This window comes from Acanthaster planci, linkage group LG02 (genome assembly GCF_054643075.1).
Source record: "Acanthaster planci isolate LZ-2023a linkage group LG02, COTS_SCS, whole genome shotgun sequence".
Lineage (NCBI taxonomy): Eukaryota > Metazoa > Echinodermata > Asteroidea > Valvatida > Acanthasteridae > Acanthaster > Acanthaster planci.
Genome location: NC_141778.1, coordinates 4,096,933 through 4,123,040, shown reverse-complemented (window position 1 = coordinate 4,123,040; position 26,108 = coordinate 4,096,933). Strand labels below are relative to the sequence as shown.

Sequence of the window (26,108 nt, the reverse complement as noted above, 5' to 3'; positions counted from 1 at the left end):
ATTCACGAGAAAAATACAAACTCTGGGCATAAAAGATTACATTGAGAAAATTAAGACACACAAAAAAAAAGATTAAAGACTTTATGACACACTGAATTTAAACCGAAGTATAATCCAAATCGAAGTTTATGTGGTATAATAGATCAAACACAATTTACGACAAGAAGCAATAGGGTAAGAAAAGGCCCGCGTCACGGACGGTGGGATCCCCTCGCTCGACAAAGCGAGCAGCCGTTCCGGACTTGGGCCGTTAGGAAGACAAAAGCAACAAGACGGTGATTAGATCAGCCATGTTATCTTGTCGTTAACTACTGTAAAAAGAGAGCTGTTGATATACCATTTTTTGAAAAACAGATCAAGAGAGGAGTTCAAGCGGTAATAGTGATATTCTATGACGATTTTTTTATTTAAGGCGGTAGGACCAGATGAGAAGGGGATCGGAAAAGGCAGCAGAGCGATAGGACCAGTAGATGACGTTTTTGAGGCTGACGATGAGATAATTTGCGAGTTTGACCGCGTCCCGGTCCCGACTCCTGGCGTTTGGGATCAGGATCCAGTAGAGGTCAAAGTTGAGACGGAGATCGGGAAGAAGACGGGAGAGCAGGGTATGTAGTAGGTTGAGGGCTGGTTGGATGGCAGGGCACAGGATGAAGAGGTGGACGACAGTTCCTTCCTCTCCGCACCATTCGCAGGAGGGTGAGATGTCGGAGTTGATATGATGAAGAACAGGGAGAGAGGGCAGGAAGTTGTGAAGCAGACGGAACTGAACGTCGCCTTCTTTCTTGGAAATAGGGAGCTTGTAGATCTGATTCCGGGGATGGAGAAACTACAGTTCTTTAAAAAGCCGAGTCGATGCCAGTGGGTGATTGCGGTGGGAGGGTGAGAGTTGACGGAAACGTTGAAGATGTCGTAGAGAGTCTTTGAAGATAGCGAGAGTCCGTTGAGGTCGGGAGGGATGAAGAAGGGTATCGGAGTGTCCGGAAAGCAGGGGACGGTGCGGAGTGGAGTCGGAGGAGAGAGCAGACCGGAGAAGCCGAAGAGCGACGGAAAAGACGAGCGGAGGGCGAGATGTAGACGGTGAAGCCACGAACTAGCAGAGGGAAAGATGGATACGTGCGCCTTCAATAAAATCTCCGCGGTTTTCAGCGATTCGAAGCCCAACTTTGCTTTCTTGTCACATTCCGCTCCACGCCCCCTCCCCCAATAAAAAAGGAGGAAGATTGGATCCCAAAGCTTGTTTTTTATTGTACAGTTTGGTGTTTCAGTCCAGCAATGTTAAATGAAACACGCGTCTGATTTGACAATCAATTACTTGAACAGATAACTTCGGTGCATTTCAAACTCTACTCGAAAGTAACGAGGAAGGAAGAGGTATTGAGATCATTTTCAATTAAATGAAATGTTTTAACATTTTTAAAGCATGTTAGTTCATTTTGCACAAGGGAAAAATAGCCGCGTTTGAGAGCACAGCAAAGACGTCACCAAAAAAACCCAAAACACAGCGCAACAGGATGTCTCCATGGAAAACTGCAGTAGGCCGAGAGTTGTTAGTCAACCATGTCATACATAACAAAGCAGAAGTGATTACAAAATTAACATCATAATATACTTTTCTTTATAAGTCCGTCTGTTTTACCGCGTAGTCCGTTTTACGCCGCGAAAATTAATGAAAGTAGTGTTGAAACAAACCTCATTCTATTATTGAATGAAAACAATGAAGAAAGAAGTATCGATACCTAACGTTTTCTTTGTTTATAATAAGCAGAATGTTTGTAATTAGAGACACAGTGGTAACGGGGTTTGACTTTTTATGCAAATCTTTATCACTGTCAGTCAATAGGCAGCAAAATTTCCTACGAAACACTGTTTCTCATTCGCCTGTCATTTTACGGCGAAATCCTGTACAACTGCAAATTTACATACAATTTCTATGAGGGAAGCTGTCCGGCAAAGCCGAGACTTCTGTCACAAGAAACACGGTTATGTCTGTCTATGTTACGAACAATGCTGCGCACAAAATACGATACACCACAGCTCAAACAAAATGCCTTTTAGGAAGTTCCAGCGACCGGGCGTGATAAACTTGCCCCGTGCGGTATTTAAATGGAAAAGTTATATGTTGCGTTCGTGTACAATAGGGCGACATTCTTCGTTTCCTCTAGCGGGTCACGTACGTGTTTGTACCGTGTTTCTCAGACCTACGACGACTACAGAAAAATAGAATCATGTACGTGGCTGCAACTTCAAACACACATAGCGTGATTGAATGCGGAGACAAACGCGGACACTGGCCATGAAGAAACACGTTATACGGGCTTTTTTATCTGGTAGCTCCAACTACAGATAACATTGCACGGGCACCGGGCATTCAATGCCTCATTTACGTGGTGCTATCATCCACACACCTCCAAAACACTTTACTGCACAATGTCATTGAATACGGGGACAATCTTGGACGCTGGCACTGCCACTCCAGAAACATGATATTACGGCTTTTTATCAGGTATCGCCCACAAGTCCTAACGTTGTATGACTGCACTCAACAGAATACCTCATTTCGTCACCGTCACCTGCACCACGAAGTGACTGGCGTTCTGCCGCCCCGAAATTCTTTTAAAAGGCACCCTCTCTTGTTCAAACATGGACAGTCCAGTTTCTGTTGTAGACTGGTGCCATCCTCACTGTGCACCGCGTGTTAATTAATAGTTTGCGAAACTGGCCAAATTTTATGAGATTGAAAAGGTCGTCAGAAAAGAAGAAATAGCAATAGTATAATAGCAATAAGCAACAGTAAGCTAAACTGAAAGATGTAAGCTTAAATTTGAGGTGACATTTGTCTTGTATTTTGAGCCCAGTTACCCCAAAAGAAACAGTTTCTTCGGTCACATCCATGTCACGTGAAAATACTAATGTACAATGTACAATACGCAGTGAATAACTTGAAGATCCCATCGTCAAACGTTGTTTTCATTCTTACTGGCAGAGTAATATTGCTGAGAACATCAGGACTAAATTAGACAGTATTTTTCTTGCATCGTATCATAAATTTTAAGGGAAAATATAATTGGACTTGCCTTTCAATAAGTCTTTTATGAAATCTGAAAAATGATGACGTCATTAATCAAGTTTAAAACACCAGATTTGCAACAAATTTTTTAATGGACTATATCGTTTCATCGAGGGTCGATAATATCACCGTAATGGTTTAAAGCGGAAGGATAAGTGATGAAATATCACCCTCAAGCGTGTTTGTGTTGTTTTTTGGACAATTTCGGAAGTTAACGTCAATAGATTTTCATGATTTTGGTTCAGGTTACGTCATCATACTACAGAAAGTTCAGTCAACCATAAAGATAAAACAATTTGTCATAGCGGTTATATTTTTCTTGGCTTTATCGAATTAGGACTATAGTTTTCCAAAATAAGGGTCCTGGATGTGCCTAAAACACAGAAGTCTGTTAGACACGGCTTTTCACTCGCATGCGCTCAGCTCTCAATGTAGCCGTACGCCTCTGCGCAAAATAGGCCCACGGGTTGGAGGATTTTGTGAATGAAATACGGCGATTTGGACACCAAAAGTCCCAAATTCGCGATTAATGAAAATATCTCTATGATCGCTCCTGTTGATGGCACCTCCTATTGTAAAAAACCTCGTGGGATCACAAGATATTAATGAACTCGCGCGCAGAAATCTATCCATTTAGGGGAATGAATGCACCCCTAATGTTTTATACAAGCATATCAAAGGATTGTTTTTTCCATTGTATGGATTGTTCAAGCCACAGTGCCCCCCCACACACACACACATTCCCACAGAGGGATATGGCGGAAACAGTTATCATGCCCTCTCAACTTCGTCGGCGGGGCATAATGATCACATTTTAATACCTGTGCTAAGCGCCAATGACTGCACAACAAGGTTTTTTTTTTCAAGCCTTAATCGATGAGCAGGGGTATCGGGGGTACAGAATCTTATTAAATATATAACACAAAGCCATACAACAACAGGCTAGAGAAGTCTCGACGTAGACCTTGTGGATCAATATGCTTCAAAGCTCACAGGTAGCCTCAGCAACAGGGTTGGCCATTTTTTTAATTTCTTTTTTAATCAAACAACCGCGGATTTTTAAAGTTAAATCGGATTTGTTTGATTTAAATCGATGATTCAAATCAGCCAACCCTGCTCAGCAATACTGTATCCATTTATATCCCTCTTCGACATATCGGAACAACACTTTACTGTACAAAAAATTAATGGCATCAAATGCGGAGACAAACGCGGACCCCGAAACGGGCTGAGAGGGCTTTTTATCGGGCATCTCACAGATGTCACAACGTTGGACGTATCGAGTTATAGAATGACCCATTTGTGTGGTTCGACCACTCACAAACGGTAATAACCCTCACGACGCAAATGTCATTCAACATGGAGACAACTGCCGAAACCACACCGCCACGCGAGAAACGCGGTTTTGGGGCCTTTTGTAAAGCTTTCTGCGTGTACGAAATATGTTCGGTTTGATACAGCAGAATCGACGTTTTCATATGATGCAAGACTATAGGGCGGAGAGAAACTCCCCTCCCACGACCTTGTGTTGGTCATTGTTTGATCGAAATCTCAGGAACTCTTTACAGACTTTTAGGGGGGATGTGTTAGGTAATAATACTCTAGAGTATGTATAGGGATTGGACATGTGGGGGGGGGACCCATTGGCCCCATATCGTGCATGGTATCAATGTTTTACACGGAATACCTTTGGCCGATGCCATACTTCCTATTGTGTGTGTTCACGTATGTTTCACCCCAATTCAACGTGTGGAAATTAACGACTTCGACCGTGCGCGGCGGTTACTTGACCGGACCCTCGTGAATCCAAAGGAAATGTCCTTAGCAACCCGCCAGTCCTCTTGAGCCTGCCTTCTGGTTTGGAAGACTTCGTTTGCGCAAAGTTAACAAACGATCACATTGAAACTCTTTGTACGTGCTCCACAAGGCATAAACCGAATAAAACACTACAAAATCATGAAAAGAAACGCTACATAATTAAAATTTAGCCTCAAAGTGGTTGTTGCTAAGATAATAAATTACATGTATTTCCATTTTCAATAGATCTCTTGGTCTTTTTTTTCACTAAATTTCTCAGTTTTAGAAGTTTTCCCAGAACAATGAGACACTGCAGACGACAGGCCAGAATCGTAACTACACGATATAATCAGTTCTGTGCCGCTAGATTTTTTGTGTCGTGAGTTATATTTGATACTTCTGCGTAGCGCGATCTACGTATGCACAAAACCGATCCAGCCACCTGGCCACGTACTGTGCTCGCTACACTGCAGTACATGTATGTTACACGCGTAGCGCGGCGTACATGCCCATAGAAATTTTCGACGGAGCCGGTTGTACAGTACATACCGTGAATTTCAAGAAGACGTAAATTTCATGAAATGAAGCAGCTGTTTGCCTGGCACGAATTCCCATGGCCCTCATTTAATGCATGCAAATGACCCTAAATCGGGACATGCACAGTTAATAATTTCCCTCTGAAAAACATACGAGACGCGTGTTGGGGCAGACACAACTTCCCAAATGGGGTGAGTTCAATCTGATGAGAAAACGGCACTTAATTGCTGCAAATTTGTGTTTAGGTACACACGGACTGTATTAATGTGTCGGTCATCTTGAATTGAAAGTAATGTAAAAACTTTTTTTCAGTTTGGGAACCGGAGCGTGAAAATAACAGCACTGAAATAAAAAGTTCATAAAAGTTCACGCCAGTTTTGGTTGAAGAATAATATATATATATATCTTAATGTTTGCCACATTAAAAAACTGCAAGCGGGGTTTTGAACCTCATATAGTCTGCCACCACTCCATGCGATAGATTAAATTACATGGAGTATGATAGATGCAAATTAATAAAATAGTGCTGACAACCACGATTCTCTTTATTCAGACTTGCAGAAACCTCATTATATTAGGGAATGAAAACAATGAAGAACTATCGATATTTTCTTTGTTAATAAGCAGAATGCTTTTAATTAATTAACACGGTGTTTTTTTATAATGGAGTTTGACTTTAAATGCTATATATAGCAAGCAGATATTTTTTCACAGTCAGTAGGTAGCGAAATACTATTTCCTACGAAACAGTGTTTCTCACTCAGCTGCCGTTTTACGGGAAAATCCTGTACAACCGCAGATTTTACATACAATTTCTATGAGGGAAAGCTGTCCCCCAAAACGGACACTCCTGTAACAAGAAACACGGTTATGTCTGTCTATGTTACGAACAATACTGCGCACAAAATACGATACTCCACAGCTCAAGCAAAATTCCCTTTTGGAAGTTCCAGCGACCGGGCGTGATAAACTTGGACTGTGCGGTATTTCAATGGAAAAGTTATATGTTGCGTTCGTGTACAATAGGGCGACATTCTTCGTTTCCTCTAGCGGGTCACGTACGTGTTTGTAGCGTGTTTCTCAGACCTACGACGACTCCGGAAAAATAGAATCATGTACACGGCTAGGCTGCAACTTCAAACACACATAGCGTGATTGAATGCGGAGACAAACGCGGACACTGGCCAGAAAGAAACACGTTATACGGGCTTTTTATCTGGTAGCTCCAACCAATTTTAACGTTGTACGGGGACTGGGCTTACAGTGCCTCATTTACGTGATTCTACCATACACAGACCTCCTCAAAACACTTCTTTCTATACTGCACAATGTCATTGAATACGGGGACAATCGTGGACTGCACCCAACAGAATACCTCATTTATGAGTTAGATCTTACGAACACTGCCACAACACTTCCTACACAAATGTCATGGAACGAGGAGACAAACGAGGACACTACACCGCCACAATGGAAACGCGTAATAAGGGCTTTTTGTATGGGAGTTTCACACGCGAGAGATCTTTTAATTGACAACGAACATCAATCAAACGCTGGCATATCGTCGTTTCCTAACTTTCCCAAATCTGAGGGAAAAGATACTTTTTCATCGATTGCTCAGATGAACAGTAGTTTCAACTCGGAGTGTGAGCGATCACAAAGAGTATTTTGTCCTTTTGATCGTTGTATTTTGTGAGGAATATTGTGGGAATGAAGATTATTATCCATGTCACTTCTACTCACATAGGAAACAAGTAGGACTACAAATACGCGCGCATAGAAAGCAGTGCAAAATCGGATAGAAACAGCGCCGCCTAATGACTCCGAGGGAGAGGTTGGCCCCGCTTTTCTTTGGAAATTCAAGATTACGGCCAGAAGTGCACCTTTCTCTTCAATTTGACACTGATTGTTAGACAGCCACGCGAATTTTTTATTCGCCCTTCGCCGAAATCTACGTACTCACAAATAGGAGTAAAACTATGCGCGCAGCTCTCAATGTAGCCGCCCGCCTCTATGCAAAATAGGCCCACGGGTTGGAGGTTTTTGTGAACGAAATACCGCGGCGAGTTGGACGCGTATACGCCAGAAGTCCCAAATTCGTGACAACATTGATTTATGTGTCATCGTTTTGCAAACTTAAAAAACATGCCTCACTTAAATGATTGCCCAGAAAAGACTTGATTCTTTTTCAACCGATATCCCCCCTTTGGAGATTCGCCTCATAAAATTTAACTGTAACAGGGTCGAAATAAGCAATACTTATCAACATATAATCACAATCAAAACCCTGCTTACGCGGGCAGTTTTCATTGCAGGCCATTTTTGTGCTTATCAGACTGACAATTTCCTAGGACGGACCGTTTTGGAAACTGCCACGAAGTTTTTCATAATGACATCTGCGGGAAAATCCAGAAAAATTATTTTCTTCGTATTTAAATTTAATCAGATTTTTCTTTATGCAGCTGCTTTCCTTATTCATTAAAGTTTTTGGATTATTCTAAATCATTTATTCTTAAATTCAAGGACCAAATGAAAATCATTATTCGTTACTGGTAAAAAAACCTATAGCTTTCTAGTCCACTGGTTTCATAGCGCCGCCAAGAGTTGAAATCACTTTGGGGCGACCGGTCTTAATCTCGCTGGTTCCCTGGTTTGTGCGTTTTTATGATGCTGAAAATGTGTTGTGGAGCAGTGCGCAGCTGGCCGCCATAGATTTTCCAACTTGTGTAAGTGCCGAAATTGTTATGTAAACGTCAGCGCAAGGCTACCCAGAAATCAATCAACATTTAGCCAAAGAATTCTTTAAAGCTTGGTGGATCGAGGAAGAACTGAGCTCCAGAAATGGCACTTTCGTCTAAGCTATCAGTGCTGTTGCGAGGAAATTTTGGTAAGCAGTAGGATCTACGCCAAGGTGTACTTCTATTTTCTAAGCCAAGGATATAGGACTTGTCACACATGTAGGGCTAGCATGCAGTAAGCCGATGCTGAATTGATCATTGTATTGTGTTCTGTTTCTGTACTGCAGGCCGCTTGCCGAGTCCATCCACATGTTGCCTCAGTGTAGCATCCAGGCAAAACTCCACAGATGCTCCCATCAAAGTAAGTTTGTTTAAATAACGGTCACTTTTGCTTTGTCTGGAAAGAATTTCCTCCTGGGCTGTAGGACCTGAGTTGAAGTGTGTCCCACTTGTATGGATTCACAGCATGAATATTTGAAGTGACATCACAATTTAACGCTTACATTCACCTTCCTGCTAAGTATAAACCATCCTTTACATAATACATGTGAAGTGTACAGTACATATACCTGTATACATGTACATGTAAATCTCTTGAAACCATTAAATTGTGCCGGAGAAGAGATATGCTCTCAATTGTTCGCATTTCTTTTTCCCTTTTTTTTTTAGAAGTATGGCCCATTGAAGGATCAAGATCGTATTTTCACCAATCTGTATGGACGCCATGACTGGAGGTTGAAAGGTGCCTTGGCAAGGGTAAGATTCTGCAATTCACCGTTTGTCGGTTGTTAAGTGCAGTTGATAATACAAACGCGCAATTTTCATTGCCACACTTTCCATGAAGCAAAATACAGACCCTGATTGAGTGGAAAGAACAACCCACCTTTTTCAAGCTGACTAGCTGAAAAGAAACATGATGGCCACAGCAATTGGGCTCGGGGGTTGGCACCATGATTTTTAATTTGTGTTATTTTCTTTTGAATGAATAGATGAAGTGCTGCGGGATTTTCCTGGTTGAGGCGGTTAACTGTAAACAAACTGCTTTTGTGTGGCCCATGGAAAGAACCCGTATTTGCCCATGCAGAAAAAATACGGCACTATCAATTGGCATGTGTGAGAGGCTTTAAAGGAATTTGGCGGTACTCTCACTGAAGATAAGTTGTCACCCCTATTTTGTTGCAAATAGGGCGACTGGTACAAGACCAAGGAGATACTGCTGAAAGGGCACGACTGGATCCTGAAGGAGATCCGTGATTCAGGGCTGAGGGGGCGCGGCGGTGCAGGCTTTCCAACCGGAATGAAGTGGGGGTTCATGAACAAACCGTCGGATGGCAGGTGAGCTCAAATGCCAAACACATCAAGCTTTGCTAAACTGTAACACTGTCTTCGTCAAGCTAAACTGTACACTGTATTCGTCAAGAAATCAGTGGCCCAGATGTCGCAGAAACTTGCAGCACACTGTTTTTTGGGGGGTTTTTTCGTATCAGTGCTGCACTTCTTGCATCCCTGCCGTACTGTACCATTTGGTATTCTTTTTGTAGCAGACAAAGATTAATTCACCTTGACAATGAACATTGCGGTATGATTTGCAAATAGGGACTCCATAGAATCAGTTAATTACTGATCTATTGTGGATAGCTTTCGCTATCTTACAACTGGGTTACAAACGTGGTTGCCTCTAATGATAGCCTCTTGTTTATGGTAGCTTTATGCCCCATTTGTCAGGAACGTTCTTAACTTGACAGTATTCACGATATCCTTGGCATTCACGATGTCACTGGTATTTATGATGTCACTGGTATTCATGATGTCACTGGTATTCATGATGTCATTGGTATTCATGATGTCACTGGTATTTACGATATCCTCGGTACTCACCATGTCACTGGTACTCACGATGTCACTGGTATTCACAATGTCACTGGTATTCACAATATCCTTGGTACTCATGATGTCACTGGTACTCACAATGTCACTGGTATTCACGATGTCACTGATATTCATGATGTCACTGGTATTCACGATGCCACTGGTATTCACGATGTCATTGACCATTTTTAATTTAAGCTCATAGAGTCGCCATGTGTCTACTACTCCAGTATTCCCTCTCCAAGTCCTTTCTTTTCAATGCTGCCCACAGGCCCAAGTACTTGGTGGTCAATGCAGATGAGGGAGAGCCAGGCACGTGCAAAGACAGGGAGATTATGAGGCATGACCCCCACAAGCTGGTGGAGGGGTGCCTGGTAGCTGGCAGGTCCATGGGAGCCAGGGCAGGTAGGTAGACCACAGCCCCACTGGCTTCTTGGAAATGCAAGCCCCTGTCTGTAATTTTCCAGATTCCTAGTCACTTGGTGATGAATATGTGGGTCACGCCACTACAGTTCATTGGTCCCTCCCCTTTTGTAATACTTACAATGGAAATAGGGAAATAAAGCAAATTTGTGCGTAAAATTTGTAATGTAAGAATACATTCACATGAACGTTATACTTTGTCTCCTGAAAAAATTGGAATCTAACTGAGAAAAAAACTATATCTATCACAGATTTCTAAAAAAAAGAGAAAACTACATCTATCACAGATTTATTTACAAAATAAAAAAGAAAAAGTGCCTGTACCACTTGTCACATCTGTGAAATAAGCCATTTGCGAGTTAAATTTGAATAAAATCTGGTATACTGAGTTCTTTAAATTCATGTGAACATAACAAATAGAATTCTCCATACTACAGCCACTGTGATTCGGGGCAAGCTTTTGCTTAGTTACATAAGAGACGCCTTGCAACAATCCACTGTTGTCAATGGATAAGGAAGGCATACAGGCACCAGTCCATTCCAGGGATGGCAGTCGCTATACAAGAGCTTGCCCCAAATCACGAGGTATAGCAACAGTGTTTTTAGTCTGGGGAATTCAAGTTGTTATGTTTCTATGCACTCAGATAACACAGGGTACCAAATTTTATTCAAATTTGACTCGCCAGTGGCTTAGTGTCTGAATTGTTATCTTTTATTATTTCTAGCATACATCTACATCCGTGGTGAATTCTACACTGAGGCATCCAATATGCAAATAGCAATCAAGGAGGTAGGTGCTGAGATTGACAGTTGCACACCGCTTGAAGCTTTAGTTAAATGGATGAGTGCACTGATAGCTTAACAGCAGTAGCATTGATGAATATTAGTAGACGATGTTTCAGAAGACCAATGTGCGGTTCATTATTATTACCCCTGCTCATCAGGCTGTGAAGCGTCCAGAAACTTCCAGCTCCCTTTTGCCATAAGGATGCAAATGAAAAAACACAATAACCACACCTGTTCTGGACTCCTAGATTAGGAGCTAGTTGTGACAAAGTGTCTTGCTCAAGCCGCTTTGACACCTGATGCAGACTGATGCTTCTGGCAGAGTTTGGAGCAGAAATACCCTCAAGGGTTTAGGGATTCAGTTCCATCTACCGAACCAGAGAGTGCAGCACCTGCAGAACAGGATCACATGTTATCATCCACTCTGCGTGGGGACAAAAGAGGGCGTGTTTTTCAATGAAATTGACACTCCTTTGGTACCAACTCACGGCATAGGCATGCAAGTTTAAGAGCATTTGACGCAGAGCACTCTACGTACGCACAATGCATATACTCTGTATGGTCTTTGAGTGCACGCTGAACGTGTGCAAGAACCCGGTTTGAAAACGTTGTACCATCTGTCTTTCTTTCGCCAGTGAGGGCGCACTTCAACTCAGGGTGGATAGCACCTTGTCCTGTATTTTTCAGTTGATAACCGTTCCTTCACTTGTTTCCAAATGCTCAGTGCTCTCGGATGTGCTGTTTATTTGCAGGCCTACGAAGCGGGACTTATAGGCAAGAATGCCTGTGGGTCAGGCTATGACTTCGATGTCTTCATGCATCGTGGGGCAGGGGCTTATATATGTGGGGAAGAAACGGTAAATATGTTAACATTTTTAATGAATAAAATTGAAAAATCACATTGTTTAGAAAGAAGTGGAAAGATTACTTGGAAATATGTTGGATTTGTTCCCTAAAATCAGCTTCCTTTGTTAAAAAAAGGATTTGCCATCGTGTACATAAACTGTTTGCCAGCCAGACTGTAAGATTTGTATCTCTGGTTTAACATGTTGACTGCTGTGCATTATGTTAAGGGACATTCCCATTTGCTAAACGTTGTACACATGCGCGCATATTTAATAGGCACCTTTCAGGTGTCTACTCAAACATGAGCTTGTTACAGATGTACGCCCTATTTGTTGTGTTCTTCGGTGATGCCAGTGTATTCAATTTACATTACAATAGCCTTTTCTTTCCTACGAGTATACTCATATTGGCAGAATCTGATACACCTGTTACTACGAGTATACTCATATTGGCAGAATCTGATACACCTGTTACTACGAGTATACTCATATTGGCAGAATCTGATACACCTGTTACTACGAGTATACTCATATTGGCAGAATCTGATACACCTGTTACTACGAGTATACTTATAGTTGGCAGTCAACGTGTTAATAAGCAACAAACTTACATGTACCACTTTAATGGACGTAATAGGTTTCTGGTCTTTGGAAGACAAAAATCGGTGCTAACAGCTTCAGTGTTGTTTGGATCGTGTTCCAACGTGTAGTGGCAAATTTTGCCAGAAAACACTAAAAGAAAATTATCCATTTGAAAGATTGGGTTGAGGTAAAAATTCTTACCCGTTGGTTGAAATACATACGTCAGATGCTGTACCTTTGAGTCGAACAGTGGCATTTTCCTCGGGATGTTTTAGTTTTTGGATGGTTTTTCATTTCAGGCATTGATTGAAAGTCTGGAAGGAAAGCAGGGTAAGCCTCGTCTCAAGCCTCCCTTCCCTGCCGACGTGGGTGTCTTCGGCTGCCCAACGACGGTAGCTAATGTGGAGACGGTGGCTGTAGCCCCGGTAAGCATGACCTATCCAAACCCCTAATTATTGGCCAGTTCGTGCTCATCGCAAACGTGAATGCACTTTGACACCAACCCAACAGAACAAGCCACGAGAGCGACTTTCGGTATCATTCCTCAATGAACTTCTCACAGGCATAGTATCATTTGCTATGGAGAATACTGACTTGAAAATGAGATGACTCAACCAGACTAACATATGATTGATACAAAACCTTGGCTGGTTCCCTGCCGGTTCAGTAGTTCTGGCGAGGCAGCCACTGTCCACTAAAGGAAAAATTACCTCATGTCTAGCTTGCCTCCTTCACATACTGGTACATTCCTTCATTTTTATTTGGTCAGTGTTGTCAAAGTTGTGTACAAGTTGAGATCAAAAGACAAAAAATACAAGAAAACTTGAGGATGTTTTTTTCAAACTGTGATGCATATGAGAACATTAAGTACTTTATTTATGCCCGGTTTTGAGGAAAGTTAAAGACAGTGATTAGAATAGCAACAAAGTTGGTCTTCAAAATTTTGGCCACTTTTGGAAATTGTTAGGAACAGATGGAATTCCTATATCTTATCAAGTGACCATGGCAGCCATTTGATCTAAAGATCTCTCAATGTAGCTCTTATCCTTAGGTCTGGAAACCAAACACCGAAATTAAAGCCCCCTCGCTTTCGTTCGTTTTTCCCCAGAGCATCTGTCGCCGGGGTGGCAGCTGGTTCGCCTCTTTTGGCCGGGAGCGCAACTCGGGCACCAAGCTTTTCAACATCTCAGGCAGCGTGGTCAACCCCTGCACGGTGGAGGAAGAGATGTCCATTCCCCTCAGGGAGCTGATTGAGCGCCACGCCGGGGGCGTGACTGGGGGATGGGACAATCTCCTAGGGATTATTCCAGGCGGGTCCTCAACACCTGTCATTCCGAAAAGGTATTGAATAAAGACAGAGACAAATTGTCACTGTCATTATTATCAACGCACTTTTTTTCTGCAGCCCTTGAAATTCCCCTTTACGTTTCACATAACCTTCATTTTGATTTAGTTTGGCCATTTTACCAGGTATTTTGGTGCCTTTTTTCATTAGGCCAAACAAAAAAATAGCTGTGCTTCTGGTTACCTGACTCAACCTAGAAACTCTCGAGGAACCTACATCTTTTTACTCAACAAATCCCTAAAATATAAAAACTTACGGTGCCTTGCCCTGAGCGTAATTTTGTGTACATCGTCCTGTACATTGTGATTTTTTTAATGTTGCTTGAGATGGAAAGCTCTTGTGTGTTTGTATTTCAACAACCAGCTGCGTTCCTACTCAATCACAGTGCTGATATGTAATATTGACATGCACATGTACAGTATGAAGCAGACACTGACTGAGTACCTGTTACAACTATATGTGGCCCCCCCCACAGACCATCATCCGACCCGAATTTTTTGGGCTATAAAAATTGAGAGTATAAAAAAAAATTTTACCCAACCAACCACCCCAATAATAATAATTAGTTTTCAGTAACAGGAAAGAGTAGTTTTTGCTTTGGCCCTATTATGCCGATGCACATTTCTATATTCATGAGCAAGTGTCCGATGTTGTTCTTAATGTTGCATTGATCTGTGCCTCAGAAAACTGATTGAATTTTTTTATTTTGCTGTGCTAAATTTTCTTTTCCTTAAAGAGTTAACTGATGTGTAAATATCTGGCAATAAGCCAGTCAGCAACCCTTTTCCAGAAATGTCGTCCTCGGGAAAATGTTGGGTTCACAATTTGAACAGTGTCTTCCCTGAAATATGTTTCTGCAATAGCACTCCGCTATTCCAATTGTCATATCTCTGTCTTGCATATATGTACTGGCTTCTCATTGGTCCAGAACAATCACATGACGGAGACAAAAATTCATTTTTCACTCACCGTTAGACATCACATCAGCTAGCATTGTGTGACATCATGTGAATGCATGCACACGCGCACGCCAGCGCCCCACAGGACTGCTAACGGCTATTGTTGAAAGATTTCTGTTACCCTTCATTTCTCTGAGTAAAAGTAGTGGAAACGTCATCGAGACAGCGATTCAACATATGATGTTTGGAATTCCCTCGGGTACACATGGTGCCCAAGGCAAAACCGAGAATGCTACGCATCCCCTCTGGTTTTCAGAATGTTATAGCCTACACCACAACAGTCAGCACCTGTGAAATGTTTCAAAATATGCACCCTTCAAAAGTCTCAACCCAAATAGCATGCAAAATAGATTTCATACACTGTACATCAGAGCAGTGCATTAAAGAACAAAATCATCGCTGGGACTCTTTAAACCACTTTCTGGGCATTAGATTTGGCCCAAACCACTAGTTTTGTAAAAAAAAAAAAAAATTTAAATATGTCCACCAATTTTTTAACCAAGTCAAGTACCACGGATCTTTACTCTTTGCGTCTTTTGTGCAATGTTTACACAACACACCTCATGTCTGTGAAACTATCACTATAAAACACGTCGTCTGGTATAATTGGATGCCCTTAAGATGTATGTTGTGAAATTACGTGTGCAAAGAGATCCCCAAACACAGCTTGTTGGGTAGGGATTTCATTTTGCAATCCAAAATTACCTGCACTAAACATTTTATTGGAAAATCCTCACAAGCAAACCTGATAACAATCTATAAGGAAGATAATTAGGACGATTCGTATTTGGGTTTTTGTTTCAGTGAAGTTCCCATTTTCTACCTTGTACTTTTTATCTTAGTGTATGTGATGACGTCATGATGGATTTTGACGCCCTCGTGGCGGCTCAGACTGGTCTTGGCACAGCCGCCGTCATTGTCATGGACAAGTCAGCCGACATTGTCAAATGCATCGCCAGGCTGATCACCTTCTACAAGCATGAAAGCTGTGGACAGGTACTCGTACCATTAGCTCCTTATAGTTTGAGAATATTTCTGAGAATAGCTTGCATATGCCTGCATTTGTAATGTAAGTGAGTCCGTATGCAATCTGCTAATAACATTCTCATAACTTCAGAATATCTGGTAACATACTTGTACATGCGTTGATTAAGTGCTTAGGTTGGAAGTTCTTCTCTTAGGCAAATTACATCAGAAAAGTAGCAGCTATCCCAGAATACCTGTAGCATGAATTCGTCAAATTCCACTGAGGTTGAACATCTCTTCTTGGCTGTAAACACCCTCTTAATTGTCTGGTTTATCAAGTGGCTTTGTCTGCAAACTATCTGTAAAGGATCTAAAAAGTAGTAGAAAAATATTGAACATTGAAAAGCGGGAATGCTGAAACGACATTGCTTTGACATAAATATAACGGGTTCTGTGTGATTACGCCACAAAACTCATATTTTCCTTTCAACACAGTGCACTCCATGCAGGGAGGGGACAGGTTGGATGGAGAAGGTCATGGATCGATTCGGTAAGATCTCGTTCACTGACTGAAGTAATCCTTAAATCCCCGAATAAAATATTCCTGAGTGACTTATTTTGACCAGAGTAGGTTCGTGCACCAAATGTTTGAGATTCACCATGGTAAAGGTATATTGTTAGGAATTTCTCTTGGAATGAGCGCGTCATCAGTTCGCACAAACTCAGCAACACCCGCTCGGATTGCCTGAATACCTTCTCAAGAGTTTTCATTGCATAGCACATCCATTTTTATACATATTCCATCTGTAGTCAAGCTAGCACAAGTTCCGCTGAATGAAACCGTTGTTGCTATTGTTCAAAATTGTTCTGTATGTAGTAATAATGTTATGTTATGTAGTAATAATTATTGCACTTTAGTATGCTTGTAAAAGGACTTGTGTCGTGACTTGAAACATGACCTTGATTTGGGACTTGACATGAACTGTGGAAAAAAGAAAAGATTATAAAGAGGAACAAAGAAATTGACTGAAGCGGGATTTGAACCTGAGACCTCTTGAATACCGTACCAGTGCTCTACCAACTGAGCTATCCAGCCCTACGTTGGTGGCTCTTCCCATTTGTCAATATCTTTGTTGGGGGTGCCAGCCAGAAGCCATTAACTCTAACACTCCTCAGTCCTCCAACAGGTGAAGGATTGAGGAGGGTTAGGGTTAAACCTGAAATACCATGTATGTGTAGCCAGGGATCATCCCCCAATAACACAAAACAACCTGGGAAAAGGTGAGAAAAAAGAGAAAAGGAAAGAGACAGAAGACTGGAGACTTAACTCGTAGAAACTGTTGGAAATGGTCACCAACTTTGACTTTTTTTAATCTTGTGTCGGCAGTTACTGGAAATGCAAAGCCTGACGAGATTGATATGCTATATGAGCTGAGCAAACAGATTGAAGGACACACCATCTGTGCGCTAGGGGACGGAGCTGCCTGGCCTGTACAGGTATGGCCAAACAGAAAAACCTGAGGTCAAAAGGAGTCACAGGCCCCTAGAGCCCCCTAGGAGTGAAAGGGTTTTAAAAGAATCAAACATAGGGGTACATCAAAAAACAGCTTCACTTACTCTTTCTGACAGAAGCTAGTATGAAGTTTTGGGGGAAAAAAGAAGGCCTTCAGACTGGTTTTGTTGGATCTAATTTTTGTTTTGCACAGCAAGCTTTCAGGAACTTTTTCTAGCAATGTCTTGCTATAATTTTGGCACCAATTTTATGAAAAGCAGACATTTTTCTCATGGAATGTCCATTTTCCCATAGCAGGTCCACCAAAGGTACAAGCCTTTCTCACCATTGACTTCCTCAGATGAACGCAGGCTTACACTCATGAGGCCATGACCTGTAGATTACCACAACAAAACCTATGTTTGATTGAACTGAAGCGTCGCAGATGTACTCGATGTGAATGTGTCTACATGCATGCAAAGTTTCAGAAAGATTGGGCGTGGAACCACTAAAATCTGGCCTAAAATCTGATCTGTGCCTGGTTGCACCCTCAGGCCTTACATCACCAATTATCTGACAACGGCGATGACTCTGTTTTCCCTGCAGGGACTCATCCGTCATTTTCGTCCGGAGCTGGAGAGCAGGATGCAACGCTTCCATGAGCAGCAGCAGAAACAGAAGGCTGCGGCGTCCTCATAGCGTCTCATTTGTCCTTAAAAATGACCAGGAGTAGCTGGGAAGGATGATGGACCGACGTGCAAAAGTAATTTTCTCAACCTGGCACCTGTGTCAGTTAAGTGCTGAAACTGTGTGGACTGATTGATCAGGAATACCTAGAGTATCCAGCATAACTTCAAACACCGTCAAATTCTGCACTTTGAAGGGTAATAGTACACACTGCCATATTTTGCCTTGGATTCGGTCATAAGCAATCCATGAAAACAACTGTTGTGACACATACACCAAGTGGCATATGGATTACCTCGGATGCAGTGTGTATTGTATATAAATCATAAAATGTTCCTTTTTCCTTGTGTAGGCGACCTCCCCATGTCATTTTAGGCGAGCAAACTGCCCAGTCATTGCAAGGTGACATTGGAATGATTTCATTTATTTTTTGTGGAGTACACCAAAACCTTACATCTGTTTTGACTTCTGGATATAATATGACCAGAGATGTAGTTGAGTTTATCACAAGTTCAATCACAAGTCTTTTCATAAATCCAGTCATGAGTGACGGGTTGAACGACAGAAATGCTACGATCACCGTTCATGTGAATAGTTTGTGAATTGACTTGGGAACTGGATGATCTGTGATGCACCCGACTACTGAAATTATAGCCCACATTATAGACTGGATGTGTGCATAGCCCCCTCCCCCAAGACAAACATAAGATTTTGGGCCATTTCAGGTCGGTGTGCTCCTTTAACTGAGCTGCTCACATGCTCCACTGTTGCAGAGTAATGCAGACAGTGGTTGGGAAACCAGCACAAAGACCAGTTGTATATAAGTATTTTGATGTGAACTAGATGTGGACGAGTAACATAAACTTGAGAAACGTAGTTGTACACTTCAGGTGGAATTAAAGGGGTGGTTATTTATCCAAGTTGAGATAACTCTAAAATCTCACATTTCAGAGAAGCCTCATGCTCTTTCAAATTGAAGAGCAACACATGCTTGATTCTGTAACAAATGCCGCGTGATAAAAATTAAACGTCTGTTGACAGAGTTTTCAATTGATTTTTTCTTCTTGTATTTTTAAATTTAATATTGTTGAACAATAAATCCTGAGCAGTCATTAATGAAAACATTAAAAAAGTAGATGTTTACTCGAATTGAAAGACAACACAGTAAGCATTTGTGTTGTCAACATGTGTTGATTCTTTATTTCCAATTTTACTCATTTTTTTTTTCAAGCACTAGCTTGTATCTTGAACAAATTTGACAATCTCTTTTAACTTTTCCGAGGGGAGGGGAAAAGTTTGGAGATGTTTACAGGCTTTGGAAATTGAGAACAGTGAAAGTCCCAAACATGTATTTCCTCCATAAAACACTTATATTGGATGGGGGCACTGTCTCATTGCCTATAGAGCAAGAAATGAGACCATGGGGTTCCCCCCTTCATGTCCAATCGCTTTACACACTCTAGACTAGTGTTACCTTACACATTCCCCCTAGATGTCTGAAAAAGAATTCCTCAGATTCCAGTGAGACAATGACCAACACGAAGCAGGGGGGGTTCTCTTCATCTCATATCTTGCTTCATATGCCCGTTGCCACTCACCATCTGCCTTTTGTTCTTGATTGGTTGGGAGAAATTCAGTGATGAGGGAAAGGGATGAGAAAGTCATGCACAGAAATATCATGTGAATGCAATGAACACCAATGCACTTGTTCCACTCAGAAGCTCACATCATGCCACCTTTACAGCTCTGATATTCTAATCGGCCTTTCAATTGTGAGAGCCTCAGGTGTACACTTTCTGGGGATTTTCCCAGATGTTGAGGGGACTTTCTACCCTGCGGGGATGATTGGCCTTTTTTACTCATATTTTTTCCTTGATTCACTGGAAGGGAGAAATTCCTTTTTGGGGGAAAGGGGGGGGGGCTTTTGAAACTCAAGGCTGAAGTAGAAAATTTATCTCAAAGTACATGTACAGTTTCCCAGATGAAGGCCTTCACTTTCACATGCCAAAGGCAACCAGAAGGCGTAGTCAGTATAAAGTCTAGCAACAAATACTTGAGCCTGGCATATGAATATTCCAAACTTTTATCATGATAAAGAATGAATGAGCTGGTTGCTTAAAGGGAACACCTAATACTTTTATTTTACAACCCTTGAAATTACACCATAGTGTTTGGAATAGCCTCCTTTTAGGGTTTTGTTTGATTTTATGATAACGGTTCGCTTTAACATTCAAGAGCAAACCGGTGATGTCAACCTCTATGTACAAGTGATTGTGATAAAAGGAACACCTCAGATTCTGATATGTCACTGTACATGTAGTAATTTTCCATTTCTCTGGCATGCAAAAATCAAAGTTGGGGTTCAAAATTTGAACCTTTCTGATTAACCTTACAGCAACAGCACCCTTACTTGTCCAAAACAGCTCGAACAATTTTTAATATTTAAAAAGTGTTATTTCATTACACATAACTCCAAAAGGATGTCAAACAGTTTTCAAAGATTGAATACAGTATAACGATTCACAAACAGTGAGTCTAATAATAAAAAAGCATTACACAGATCCTTTAAAATACTTGTAAGACAATTTAAATGTTATTTGACATAAAATGCAGCCCATTAAATTCATCCATTCTTCCACGGAACTCTTCTTTTGGATTCAATTCAATTTTCTTTGGATTCAGGTCAGTGTAAAAAAGCAAGCTCCCATCATAAAGCGAAATCCAATTCTGAACGTAATTGGCTCCAAAAAATATATAAACGAATAGATTCTTTAGAAACTAAGATAATTTCATGCCTACAGTAACGTTATAAACTACATGTAAGCCAGCCCGAGGGGTTGGTTGAAAGCTGTAAAACGAGCAAAGATTATGCAGATATGAATGTGGTTGCATAGAGCGTATGATGTTTCATCGTCGGTTGCTCAACGAGGAATGACTTGAGACACGGCCAAGGCGAACAAAGGGGTGAGTGCACTTCCTGCTGGCTGGGTGTCTTAGCCAATCAGAAGGGAGTGACCATGGTAACTAGTCATCCCTCAGCTGATTGGTTGTTGCAGGCTGTGTTCTAAGAAAAGGAAGCTTGTATTTGGGGGGGGGATTTTCCTTCATTTCTCTGGCAGGGGCACTACTACCGAAAAATAAATGTCTCAATATTTCCAGACTAAAACAGAAGAGTATATGAAACGCTTAAAAAAAATCAAGTGTCACTCCAACTACGAGCCGCAATGCATCTCCTCAAGTTACGGGTATAGCGCAAAAGCAGAATTTATGTAAAGGTGATCAGCCTTTCTCAATTCCTGAAATCTGGTTAAGACCATGAATAAAAAAGCATGTTATGCAATTTACTGCAGTTAGCTGCATTCTCGACTAGTAGGCCAGGCAACAAAACACGTAACACATAAACAAAACCTCAAAAAATGCTCTCTTTAGCAGACTGATGGCTGGTGGTAGTATGGTGCATTCAGCATTGGCTGCCATCCTGTTGCATACTGATGGGGTTGATAGTTAGCTGGTGGGTAGTACATCACGAGCGGGTATGGCACTCGTCGTGGATGTGGAGTTCCCATCTGCTGTGTTACATGTGAAGATTGGTCTTGGGTGGGGCCACCGAAAATGTTCCACTTTGCAGAGGGAACAGCGGTAGGGTTCGTCATGGAAGTCATCACTGGGGTGACACATTGATAATTGGGCACACCAAGTAGACTGCAGGTGAGACTATTTGGAGGGTGTCTGTCCCGGCTGAGGTAGTCATCACCCGCTTCAGCTGGTACTCTCTCCTGCAGTGGTCTAGACTCAAAGAGTTCTCCTCAATGACTTATGGGGTAAGTTCCTCCAGCTGCACCTCTAGCTCCTGCTGAGGCTATTGTAGATGTGGCTCTGTAATTGGGTGGTGTACATGTAGAAGGGGTTCCCTTTTTTACAACGTGTAATTCCCTTAAAATTTTATTTTTGTTTTCTTTCTTTTGTATGGTACACCCCCAACCACCTTTTGTTTTCGCTGTTGGAGTTTCAACTTGATTTAGCCCATTACACCTGCGCTTACTGTAGACAGTGAGATCCCCTTCTCAAAAGTGGAGTGACCCTGGATGCAGGGGTGGTGCTCTGGGCTGGGTTGAGTGGTCCAGTATGCTTCAGTGCTGTACCATTCACTACCTATTCCAACCACCTTGTCTGTGTTCTCTCCTTTTCAGCCTGCCAGCAATCAAGGGTCTCAGGCCCCCCCACCCCCATCGCATACAGCAACATCATCCACCTCTGACGTGGCCTGCAACAGCGGATAGGGTTGTTGGGTTAGAAGATAGCACTTGTCATCAGAGCTGCTCATATCTTGGGTTGGGCCTGATTGGTGGGCACGTTTCTTCGTTGAACGCAGTCTTCTCTTAGTGTGTGGTGGTACGGATTCTGGTGCATGTTCTGATGCAGGGAAGTGATTATAGGGGAGAAGCAGGTTCTGATGAAGGACTCTAATCCTGCCGTTCCCGCTCTCTGACCTCACCTCACACACCAGCATGTCATCTTGCATCTGTCGGATGACAACGTGTATCTTCTTCTCCTCGTAGGATCTTAGCTTTCCTGGACCACCAGTCTCGTTCAGATTTCGCACAAGAACTCGGTCCCCAGGCTGAAGGCTGATATCATGTACCCTCTTGTTGTACTGATAAGATAGAGAGGGGAATACCCAGTTGCCTCGCAAGTGAAGTTGTAAGCATGTACAACTTTATCCAGAGACGCCTTCCAGTTAGATTTCTGCTCTTCCGGCATAAACAGAAAGGTTCGGCTGCATCTTTCAACTTGCTCGTAGCCTTATGGATGGAAGGGTGTGGTCCTCAACCGTTCAATGCCACACAGCTGATGAAGTCAGTGAAACAACTGGTTCTTACAAACTCCCGGCCCTGGTCATGGTGCAACCTTCGAGGAAATCCAAACTTTAGGGCAAAGTCGTTGACGATTTTCTCTGCAGCTGTTTTACCAGACTTGTTGGATGTGGCTTCTTCAAGTCGAGGGGTAACCGTGAGAGTGTATCAGCATCAACACTGGATTTTCCTGGCTTGTACTTCACATGTATGTTGAAGTTGAAGTCTGACACCTCGGCCACCCTGTAGCATTCAACTGGGCAGAGGTGAGGACATAGGTGAGCGGGTTGTTATCAGTGTAAACCGTCAAAGACTTGGTGTAATACTGGGAGTCACAGAATTTCTCGCATATCGCCCACTTCATGACCAGGAATTCTAGCTTGCCTGAATGTAAGTTGTAGTTGTTCTCTGCCGGGGTGAGAGTTCGTGACCCATAGCTGATGACCCTGAGATTTCCCTGTTGCCGCTGGTAGAGGATTGCTCCTAACCCCTCATTGGACGCATCCGTATGAAGGATGAAAGGAAGCGAAAAGTCAGGGAATGCCATCACAGGTGGATTGGTAAGGCGGTCGAGAATGACGTTCAGAGTTGGCTGGTGTTCATTTGTCCAGGTGATTGGTGGCTTAGAGAGGACTTGTCCTGCACCTCGTTTGGCGGCCTTCACCTTGCCTCGTCGAATGGTATGGTGTTGGGGTTTCTCATGGTTATCTGCGCTGACAGTGAGGAGATCGCACCTGATGAAACCTGCAGTTTCAGCTCCTTCACATCTTTGACTGGTGGGTTGGGCTTGGAAGTCTTGGGGGGTTCTGGGTCAGAACCCCCCACAGGCTGTGTTCTAAGAAACGGAAGCTTGTATTTTTTGGGGGGGGAGGAGGGAATTTTCCTTCATTTCATTCTAGCAGCAGCACTTCTCACAGAACTGCCATTATTGGTTGCAATGGACATGTAGTTTCAGGGGATACTTGTGTAAACCACTTATCTCAGCGGCATAGCCAGGGGGGCGGGGCTGACTGGATGTTGAACATAGACATGTACATAATCGTGATCACATCGGGATATGCATGTGTACCTTTTCCAAAATGCGACAGTTTTCCATGGCAGGCATGTGCCCCCCCCGCCATGCCGCTGACTTATATTCCCAAATTTTACATTAGAGAAATGAAAACCATCAATGAATTGAAATCAAAGAGAACGCACCAGCAGAAGTTTGATATGAAGACAAAACACAAAATTACAAAATTAAGTACACCAAGCTTTAAACTACTTTTTCAAAACAAGGAACTACAAGACAAAATGCAACTGAAGAAAAGCTCTTCAGCAGTTACTAGTCATTTCTACTTGAATCAAAAGAGGAAAACAGAGTGTATACAACTTACATATAGGTCAGATTAGTTGTTAGAATAATTGTTCCCCGTAACATTTCCAAACCTGGAAATATCACACAGCACCGTCATCTGTTATTAAATAAAAGAATAAAATTTTTGGTTCAACCCTAAAGCCTGATTTTTCTGCAATACATTCTACCTCCTTTTTTTAAGTTTTACGCTGGCCGGCTTGGAAAGAGTAGCTCATCCTTATGAATTTTGAAGCCACAACCAACGGCTGTCTAAATCCTGGTATTCTTCAACCACTCGACCAGTGAACATACATTGCACAGCCCTGATATGCAGTGTTACAGTGTAATGTGTGCATTACTGCAGCCGACAGTTCTTATGAATCGCAACAAATGAGAAATGTACCACAAAGAGGTATATAGAAAAAGTCAAAAATATAATGTAAAGTTTTTTAGTAAACCCCCTGTTTACTTCTTTACCCCTGAAGATCTCCTTCCTAAGAAAGATAAACAAATTCTCAGAATGATATTATGCATGAAAAAAGCTTAAGCCTTCACCTCTTTTCAAAAGGATATTAGAGAATATCAAACGGCACAAAATCTGAAAGAATATTTTTTGGATCATACTCAGCAAGACACTTCCAAAAAAAAAGAAAAAGCCAAGAAGTTACTGAAAACCCTATCCAAAATTTAAAATTTGATTTCAGTGCATCAGTCATTTAGGCTTACAGCTAAAGAACTTCTTTGAGAAGACACAAAAGGAATAGAATCTTTAATAAAGAGTTTCCGGTTCAAAATTGAGATCAAATCAGAAAAAGTATAGAATAGTATTGAGGAAAAAGTAACGAAAAACATAAACTTGTGGCTATTTGCCAATTCTATGAGCTGGGTTTGTTTCAAAATGCCTGCTACCCTTTACAAATATAAAAAACCACTTACAGCAGAAGTGAATTTGGTCTTATTACTGACTTACAGCAGGTCTTAATTTTTTCTGCAGAAAAGTAAAAATATATTTTCAGGAAGCTCACTTTGTAGGCAGGAGAGTTGTGGTTTGATTCCAGCACAGACTATCTTTGCCGCAATTGTTCACATTTTTTGAAGTAATAGCAAGAAGTTGGAGTTTTCAAAACATTTTAAATTTGCCAATTGTGAAATAAACACAAGTGAAAGAGGCTGGGTTGGGCAAATATGCGGTACAAAAAAAAAAAAGCTTCGGCCTGGTTTGGGAACAGTGAGTCATATATTGCTCAGATTAATAACAAGAAATACTTTTTCCAAAAAAATGACCATTTTTAAGTAACTGGATCCTTTAACGATCTACAGCAGTCCAGGAATGCTGAATATCACGTAGAGTGTCGAAGCGACCAGGATGATTAACACCAGGTTGATGTTGAGGAAGATCTTGGCCCGGGGGTCCTGCTTAAGGGCCGAGACCTCCCGCAGGTGCGCCCGGTGCTGACAAGCTTTGGTCCTGCCCGCAAAGGTGTCGTCGTAGCCACAGAACCAATCGTAGCCCCGGCGCACAAGAGACCTCTTGGTCTCCAGTTGTCCTGGGAAAAAAAAAAGGGCATTGCACCCAGCGAGTTAGAGCGATGCCAGTCAACGAGGGGAATCAGACCCTGTGCAGTGGTACCTTCCTCACCTTCCAGCTTCCGCGACCCAGGTTCGAATCCCACCCAGGCCAACACATGGAGGGGTTTTAAATCCCTACCCGATTCTGTGGGTTCCCCCTTACCCTCCCCGAAATGTTTGCCCCAAATATTCCTCCAACATCTCAGAATTGATCATTTCTTTGTTGGCTTCTTGTCTAAATTACAATCAGCTTACAC

General features: G+C 42.1%; 2 protein-coding genes across 2 annotated transcripts in view; one reads left to right on the top strand and one right to left on the bottom strand.

The window, feature by feature from the left end:
* The first annotated feature begins 8,086 nt into the window (after nucleotides 1–8,086).
* On the top strand, nucleotides 8,087–19,261 carry ndufv1 (NADH:ubiquinone oxidoreductase core subunit V1). The gene is made up of 13 exons (XM_022227638.2): nucleotides 8,087–8,288; nucleotides 8,427–8,500; nucleotides 8,809–8,895; nucleotides 9,326–9,474; nucleotides 10,280–10,413; nucleotides 11,157–11,221; nucleotides 11,970–12,074; nucleotides 12,944–13,069; nucleotides 13,753–13,985; nucleotides 15,791–15,944; nucleotides 16,410–16,464; nucleotides 17,302–17,411; nucleotides 18,013–19,261. The coding sequence occupies exons 1-13, from the start codon at nucleotides 8,243–8,245 to the stop codon at nucleotides 18,103–18,105; spliced, it is 1,431 nt and encodes a 476-aa protein (XP_022083330.1). The 5' UTR covers nucleotides 8,087–8,242; the 3' UTR covers nucleotides 18,106–19,261.
* LOC110975286 (sodium/myo-inositol cotransporter-like) overlaps nucleotides 19,243–26,108 on the bottom strand; it is a 29,866-nt gene continuing 23,000 nt past the window's right edge. The window contains exon 14 of the mRNA XM_087132794.1: nucleotides 19,243–25,829. Within this exon, the coding sequence (XP_086988920.1) occupies nucleotides 25,597–25,829 (233 nt within the window). The 3' untranslated portion in view covers nucleotides 19,243–25,596. The remainder of the gene's footprint in view (nucleotides 25,830–26,108) is intronic.

Coding starts and splice junctions, on each gene's coding strand:
- ndufv1 (XM_022227638.2), top strand. CDS start 8,243: ATGGCACTTTCGTCTAAGCTATCAGTGCTGTTGCGAGGAAATTTTG. Junction 8,289..8,426: donor GCTGTTGCGAGGAAATTTTG/GTAAGCAGTAGG, acceptor TCTGTACTGCAG/GCCGCTTGCCGAGTCCATCC. Junction 13,070..13,752: donor AGACGGTGGCTGTAGCCCCG/GTAAGCATGACC, acceptor GTTTTTCCCCAG/AGCATCTGTCGCCGGGGTGG.